The sequence below is a fragment of the Vigna umbellata genome, chromosome 11 (genome assembly GCF_029865625.1).
Source record: "Vigna umbellata cultivar VRB3 chromosome 11, Vumbellata_1.0, whole genome shotgun sequence".
NCBI lineage: Eukaryota > Viridiplantae > Streptophyta > Magnoliopsida > Fabales > Fabaceae > Vigna > Vigna umbellata.
The window spans coordinates 33,195,356-33,203,416 of NC_142175.1; the positions used below are offsets into that span (position 1 = coordinate 33,195,356).

The window sequence follows — 8,061 nt, forward strand, 5'->3', positions numbered from 1 at the left end:
TTTTCATGCTTCTCTATTTAAGGGTGAAATCGAGAAGACGAGGATTTTAAAAACCCTATATAATTATTCAAGGGTGTTAGATATATAACTTTTTTTAGTTTTATCATCAAATAAGTATTGAATTTTTAGGAAAAAAGCATATATAAATCAAGAAAATAAAGTTATTTACATGATATTAATTTATTTTCTTCCTTCAAAATAAAATAATTAAAAAACACATCTTAATTCTACTATTATCTATATGATCACTTACCAAATTGCACATTATTTAAATAATATCGATACTCAAGATAAAAATAAAACATTTACAAAGAACTAATAATCAATTAAGATAAAAAAATACAAATAAAACTTTTATGAGAGACTAAAATAAAAGAAATTATATTAAGAGAAGTACAGAACAATAATACACTATTATTCTTAATGAATCACTTACACATCACATGACCATGAGTAATAACTATTTCCAGTATTACTATTTCCAATTCAAGATCATGAGTTTATTGATCTTATTTCTTATATCTTTTTTCATTTTTTTCTCTTGTTAAAGGTTGAAATTCATACTTAGATTGTAAACCAGTAGAATAGTGGAGCACAAAACATGAATAGATAGTTGTCACATTGATATTAGACACACTTAAATTAACGTTGCATGTTGTGAGTAAGATGACATGTTGTCCATGTTATCTTTGTCAACTCCCTTGTTCTTTTCACTTGCAACCTTCCCCAATAGAGTGATTTATAACACTCTTGCTACTGCTGTTGTGTGTTCTTCAAACTGCTTTGGAGAATCTCCAATCTCTCTGCTTGAGAGGTGCAAGTCCATGTACCACCTAAAGCAAATTCACTCCCACACTGTCAAAATTGGTCTCTCTTCAGACCCTTTATTTCAAAATCAAGTCATAGTCTTCTGTTGTGCTCATCAATCAGGGGATATGGACTATGCCCGTCAGGTGTTTGACACAATCCCGCACCCAACTGCTTTCATTTGGAATACCATGATCAAGGGGTATTCTAGGATCAACCGTCCTGAGAATGGAGTTTCCATGTATCTATTTATGCTGGCTAATAGCATCAAGCCTGACCGTTATACATTTCCGTTCTTGTTGAAGGGATTTAACAGTGATATGGCTTTGCAGCATGGGAAAGTGTTACTTAACCATGCAGTGAAGCATGGATTTGATTCTAATTTGTTTGTTCAAAAGGCTTTCATACATATGTTTTCCTTGTGTGGGCTTGTGGATTTGGCTTACAAGGTTTTTTATATGGGTGATGCGTGGGAAGTAGTTACCTGGAATATAATGCTATCCGGGTATAACAGAGTTCAGCAATTTAAGAAATCAAAGAAGCTTTTTAATGAGATGGAGAAGAGAGGAGTGTCGCCCAATTCAGTTACACTAGTATTGATGCTTTCCGCATTCTCCAAACTGAAGGATTTAGATGGGGGCAAGAACATTTTTAAGTATATTAAGGAAGGTATTGTTGAACCTAATCTCATACTGGAAAATGCTTTGATCGATATGTTTGCATCTTGTGGAGAAATGGATGCTGCACAAGGTGTTTTTGACAATATGAAGGCTCGAGATGTTATTTCTTGGACTTGTATTGTTACTGGGTTTGCCAATGTCGGTCAAATTGATTTAGCTCGGAAGTATTTTGATCAAATGCCTGAGAGAGATTATGTTTCGTGGACTGCTATGATTGATGGCTACCTCAGAATGAACCGTTTCATAGAGGTTTTAGCACTCTTCCGTGAGATGCAAATGTCAAATGTGAAACCTGACGAGTTCACCATGGTTAGCATTCTAACTGCTTGTGCGCATCTGGGAGCACTTGAGCTAGGGGAATGGGTAAAGACTTACATTGACAAAAACAGTATTAAAAATGATACTTTTGTCGGGAATGCTCTGATAGACATGTACTTTAAATGTGGGAATGTTGGAAGAGCAAACACAGTATTTAAGGAAATGCGTCAGAAAGACAAATTTACCTGGACAGCGATGATAGTTGGCCTTGCCATTAATGGCCATGGTGAAGAAGCTCTTGCCATGTTTTCAAGTATGATAGAGGCTTCAGTTACACCAGACGAGATAACCTATATTGGTGTCCTGTGTGCATGCACACATGCAGGCATGGTAGAGAGAGGAAAAAGTTTTTTCACTTCCATGACCATGCAACATGGAATTAAGCCTAATGTGACACATTATGGATGCATGGTTGATCTCCTTGGTCGTGCTGGGCATTTAGAAGAAGCCATTGAAGTCATAGTGAATATGCCTGTAAAACCAAATTCAATTGTTTGGGGATCACTTCTCGGCGCTTGTAGAGTCCACAAAAATGTGCATCTAGCAGAAATGGCAGCTAAACAAATTCTTGAGTTAGAGCCTGAAAATGGGGCTGTTTATGTCTTGTTATGTAATATATATGCTGCCTGCAAGAGATGGGAAAACTTGCGTCAGGTCAGGAAAATGATGATGGAGAGGGGAATCAAGAAAACACCAGGTTGCAGTTTGATGGAGTTGAATGGCAATGTTTATGAATTTGTTGCTGGGGATCAGTCACATCCTCAATCTAAAAATATATATGCAAAGTTAGAAAACATGATGCAGGACTTGATAAAAGCAGGATACTCACCTGATACATCAGAGGTTTTCCTTGATCTAGGGGAGGAGGATAAGGAGACCGCACTTTACCGGCATAGTGAGAAGTTGGCTATTGCCTATGCCCTTATTAGTTCAGGCCCTGGAGTTACTATAAGAATAGTTAAGAACCTTAGAATGTGTGTAGATTGTCACCAGATGGCAAAGCTGGTGTCAAAAGCTTACAAAAGGGAACTAATAATTAGAGATAAAACCAGATTCCATCATTTCAGGCATGGTTCATGTTCATGTAATGATTTCTGGTGAACATTTTAACAAGATGATCCAGAAGAGTAGCTACAAGCCTACTAAGTAGTGCAGTTCGCACGTTTACAGAGAAATACATATTCTATACTTTTGTGCTTAAGTCATGTCAATTTTGATCTCCATTATATCATTTTAGAAACTTGACACCACCGCACATTGTGTGGGGAAATATATTTATTGTCACAATTAAATTAATTTTTAAATATGTATATCAAACTTATATTGTCAATTTCACAGTATACAGCAGAAAAAGGGCAAGGAAAAATCCAAATCGAAGTTGATCATGGTTGCAAATATCAATTCTCAGCTCGTGTCAGTTTCTTTTTGTCCAGTAACAAGTATTTTGAACTCGTTAAGCCAGAAACTGACCCACTTAATGTTGTGACTCTCAATAAGTTAACTTAAACATATTAATTACTTTGCTGTTGTCGGTTGACACAAGATGTCACAAAATTTGAATTATTATGAGTCTGCTAATTATTTCTGTTACCATTAACATGTTAATTGCTTCGTTACAAATTTGCATCAAATAATTTTATTAACCATTATGTACACAAGTGCTTATTGTCTTTATTACCATTGACATGCTACTTGCTTTGTTACGGATGACTTATATATACAACGTTACACATTTTGTGTACATATTTTATACAATTTTGTCCTTATTCTTACAACTTTTTAATACATTTTTTTTCATGAAAGTAGTTGTGTTTATTTTGATAACTATAAAAAAAAAATGCTAGCACACGTGGTGTGTTCTTACCAGTTCTCACTATATGCCACATCTTAGGTGGAAATATATGAGGACTACGTTTAAGTGGGGACATCAACCGCAATTTATGAAGCAACCAAGAAAAGATAAATATCAAACAGCAAAAGTTTGGCTAGAATCGTTGGTTATGAACCGTTAGTCACCTCTGCCACTGATCACAAACCCAACAATGGTTTTTTCTGCCATGTTTTCTCCCACTCTCAATCTTGCCATTTCTTCCACCACATACTGCTGTAAAAGAAGACTATCACCCACAAGAAGTGTTACAGTGAGAGCTAGCTCTACAGAGAAGGGTGAATCCAAGGACAAAGAAGCCTCAGAATTCAACCCTTTCGGGTTTGTCACTGACAACCCTTCAAGCCGCAGTGCTATTCAATTGCCTGAGAACCCTGCTGAGGATGGCAACGTTGGCCAAATGCTTTATGTACCAATCTTTCTTTTCTCCTTCTACTTCCTTTGATTCCTGATATATAACATCGAAGACTTTGTGTTGTTTGTGCATGACATGATGCTTCTTCAACTATTAATGTCTGATTGATCAGTGATGATGGTTTTCATTGAGTGGGAATGTAGTAATAGTTTTTGTGTTGGTAGAGGACAGAAGACAAGGGCAAGGAATACGGGTCATACGTTAAATCTGGCAAGTTAAGATGGTTTGTGAGAGAAACTGGTATTGCTTATTTCTTAGCTGAGGAATTGGTTTCTAATAAGTTTAAGAAACGTATGGAAAATGCTCGCTTTTGGTTATTTTTTTCCCTTGTCCTATTTTGCAGGGTCAGCAAGTAGCAGAAGAGGAACAATTGTCTTCCTTCATGGTGCTCCTACGCAATCTTTTAGCTACCGAGTTGTTATGTCTCAGGTTTTCATGCTACTTCTATTTTGTATGCAATCAAGCTCATCAGAATAAATAATTTTGAGCCTCTCATTTATAAGCCAATTCTCAAGGACAAAATTTAAAAATTGTTTAAATGTTTTCTGGAGTTTTTCCCGTCAGAATTAGAGTTTCATCACTGTAATTCGCGTAATAACGAGGCAAAACTTAATTTTTGATTGGAGAATAGAACAACACAAGCAATTGCATCTTTTGATCTTTTCAAAATCCTTGAACTTTTCAACCCGAGTAGCCAATAATGAACTGTGTTCTGTTAGTGTCAGCTGTTACCATGTAAGTAATGCAATAATTTGAAGTACTTATTGTTCCCTTCTTTCTCCAGATCAAGAGTGCCTTAAAATATGTTTCTCTAATAGATTTTGAGCATTACTTGTTCTTGATTTTACACTGTCACTTTACCTTGATTTCATGTTTTTCAGCATCTTATGATTAAATCTATTTAAATTTTCTCCGGTTATCTCTTTTTTTGTTAATTTTCTTCCTCTTAAAACAGTTGTCAGATTCAGGGTTCCATTGCTTTGCACCAGACTGGATAGGATTTGGTTTCAGTGACAAACCACAGCCAGGATATGGTTTTGATTACACAGGTTTTATGATGAAAACATCTTATATAACATGAAGCAGTTTTTCCAGCAGAAACCTCATTAATGCATTTCTTTCATTTCTCATAGAAAAGGAGTTCCACGATGCATTGGATAAACTGCTTGAGGTGTTAGAGGTCAAATCCCCCTTTTTCCTAGTTGTTCAGGTACCTAAAGAATGAATAAATCAGTAGTTGGTAGCATCTTTTGCATTCAAAATTTAGTAAAACGATGTGATACATTTACATATTAAACGATGGAATTCATCTCTTAAAAATAAATGTATGTTCAAGTTGCATTTAACTTTTGTGAAGTCCTTACGAAATACTGTGTCTAACATATGATCGCAATTCCCCTTAAGGGATTTCTTGTAGGTTCGTATGGACTAACTTGGGCCCTGAAGAACTCAAGCAAGATATCGAAGCTAGCAATACTGAACAGTCCATTAACAGATTCATCTTCCGTTCCTGGACTTTTTCAGAAGCTAAGGTTTACTTCTTACTGTACCAGTGAATGCATAACTAAACTTCTCGGCTAAATCTATGCAATAGTTCTGTAGACTTATCTCTCCGATTTCAATCACTTTAAGGCTATGGAGCACTGTCTTCACTTTCAAAACATATTGTAAAGGACAAACTACTAGAAAATCTTAACATGGCTTTAGTAACTGAATATTTCTTCAACTATAGAACAACCTTATTCCTATTCTTATCAATGAATACTAACCATAAAAATGTTCTACATGTTACACAGCACAGCTGATCTTAATGCTGCTATGTCTTTTGTGAAATGGTGGCTGTTTGATCTTGATTCATATACTTTTTAACTTCGTTGATGTCTTTTCTTTTGTTTCTAGAATTCCTCTGTATGGTGAATTTACAAGCCAGAATGCTATCATTGCTGAGCGGTTTATTGAAGGAGGTAGCCCGTATGTATCCAAAAATTGTACATGACTATTGGCTGGTAATTTTATAAGTTGAAGCTGTAAACTGCAACTTGTTATGCCATTTCCAAAGTGCTGAAACTATCTTGTATAGTTTTTCACAGATTGAAGTAAACGAATTAGCTTTTAGCTTAATTAGCAATATAACCAACAAATTTGCACATCTATTAACCCTTTCTGTGACTTGCTTTATAAACATGTTACTCCTGCACTGTAAACCAAGGAATTTTCATACTAGGCTTTAGCACCTCCTTAAGTAGTAAGTGTTACACTTCTGCAAACCTGCTTGTCCTTCATTCAATGCATTATTCAAAGACTGTAGTACTGTAATTTTAGTGCACGGAGCAGCATTCAGCGTACTCATTGTTTTCAATAACCCACTGGAGCAAACATCTTTTCTTGTTAAAGCATTAAAATGTGAACTGAGGACATAACACTTCCTCAAACTATAATTTTTTAAGGATCTTGTTCTTATAGATGATCTATTTTGCAGTTACGTTCTGAAAAATGAAAAGGCTGACGTGTACAGGCTACCTTATTTGTCAAGCAGTGGACCTGGATTTGGTTAGTGACAGACAGGACATCATCACTTTGGTGGCCTCAAATTTTCTGCTTGTGATTCAATTTTAAGGAAATTGTTTATAAAACCGATAGATATGTTACATGGAGGAAGTGAAGAAAAATTACTTTGTGCTAAGTTCAGAGTGATGTCCATGAAAAATTATTATACCTGATATATTCAGCTCAGTCACTAGAAAATCCATGGTTTATTAACGATAAATTTATGTAATGAACATATGTAAAACTAATTTTGCTGACTTAGTGTTAGTAACACCGAAGTTTCTGATGTTGGGTTTCAGCTCTACTTGAAGCTGCAAGAAAAGCTAACTTCAAAGGTACTTTCAGTCAAATAGCAGAAGGATTTGCAACTGAGAGGTATATTAATTTCATGCTTTATTATTATCATTATTTTGGAATTGATAAGCTGTTCTTGATGAAGAAGGCTGGGGAACTAAACATCTGGGTGGAAACAGTAACTCTCAGACAAGAACAAAGTTTACTTTTTGGCTGTTACATGTTGGGAGATTGGAACATCTTTAATCTGACAAATATATTATGTATAATATACACAATTAATTTGAATCCTCTAAAACTACCAAAGATAAAACAAGTAGTTTTATTCCTCAATAAGAAAATCACCAGTTGATTTTTCAACATATTCATTGTTTGTTATGCATGTGTATGGAATGACAATTCTAATTTGTGAGATGGATTTTAGAAGTCTTACATACATCAAGTCAATTTATAATATATCAATGAGTGTGCAAACCTATTTTACAAATCGGTTTTGTGAAATTGAGTTACACTGAATCAAAATCCTACCCTAAACTTGCATTGATGAAAATCAAAATCTTACCCTGAACTTGCATTGATAACTAGGTTTTGTTATTTGATTTCAGATGGGATAAACCAATACTTGTTGCTTGGGGATTATCAGACAAATACTTGCCTCAATCTGTAGCAGAGCAGTTTAAGAATGGAAATCCAGCACAAATTAAGCTGAAATTGATAGAAGGAGCAGGTCATATGCCACAAGAGGACTGGTAAACAACTTTGACATAGCATTGAATAGAGGGAAATATTTTATTCAACCTACTAAGAATATACCCTTTGTACCTTTGTATTTTTTACAGGCCTGAGAAAGTTGTTGATGCTTTCAGAATGTTCTTCTGATTTCAACAGCTACCTGATCCTGCAGCCTGCAGGCATCAAAATGCTTATTTGATTGGAAGATAATTCCTCAGTTTTTCCACAAATTGTAAATTTAGCTTGATTTCTTTTTTATCTTTTAATGTTGGACTACTAACAAAATTTTATCTTTCTTGAACTTGTCCTCCATCTTTCTTGAACTTGTCTTCCATCTTTCTTGAACTTGTCCTTAGAGAATAAACACTGCTATTGTCTTT

At 35.1% G+C, this 8,061-nt stretch overlaps 2 protein-coding genes across 2 annotated transcripts; both read left to right on the forward strand.

Moving 5' to 3' along the window:
- Positions 1-470: 470 nt before the first annotated feature.
- On the forward strand, positions 471-2,993 carry LOC124844626 (Pentatricopeptide repeat (PPR) superfamily protein). Its single transcript, XM_047321596.2, has one exon. It carries the CDS (start codon positions 672-674, stop codon positions 2,904-2,906), a length of 2,235 nt encoding a protein of 744 aa, XP_047177552.2. The 5' UTR covers positions 471-671; the 3' UTR covers positions 2,907-2,993.
- A 786-nt stretch (positions 2,994-3,779) lies between these two features.
- LOC124844625 (alpha/beta-Hydrolases superfamily protein) lies at positions 3,780-8,061 on the forward strand. Its single transcript, XM_088102526.1, has 11 exons — positions 3,780-4,102; positions 4,273-4,348; positions 4,452-4,537; positions 5,064-5,157; positions 5,242-5,318; positions 5,513-5,640; positions 6,008-6,079; positions 6,588-6,658; positions 6,955-7,030; positions 7,555-7,698; positions 7,789-8,061. The coding sequence occupies exons 1-11, from the start codon at positions 3,848-3,850 to the stop codon at positions 7,826-7,828; spliced, it is 1,119 nt and encodes a 372-aa protein (XP_087958652.1). The 5' UTR covers positions 3,780-3,847; the 3' UTR covers positions 7,829-8,061.

Excerpts from the sequence above, each read along its gene's own strand:
- LOC124844625 (XM_088102526.1), top strand. The coding sequence starts at position 3,848 with ATGGTTTTTTCTGCCATGTTTTCTCCCACTCTCAATCTTGCCATTTCT. Across the intron at positions 4,538-5,063 it reads ACCGAGTTGTTATGTCTCAG|TTGTCAGATTCAGGGTTCCA; the intron begins GTTTTCATGCTA and ends CTCTTAAAACAG. Across the intron at positions 5,641-6,007 it reads GGACTTTTTCAGAAGCTAAG|AATTCCTCTGTATGGTGAAT; the intron begins GTTTACTTCTTA and ends TTTTGTTTCTAG.
- LOC124844626 (XM_047321596.2), top strand. The coding sequence starts at position 672 with ATGTTGTCCATGTTATCTTTGTCAACTCCCTTGTTCTTTTCACTTGCA.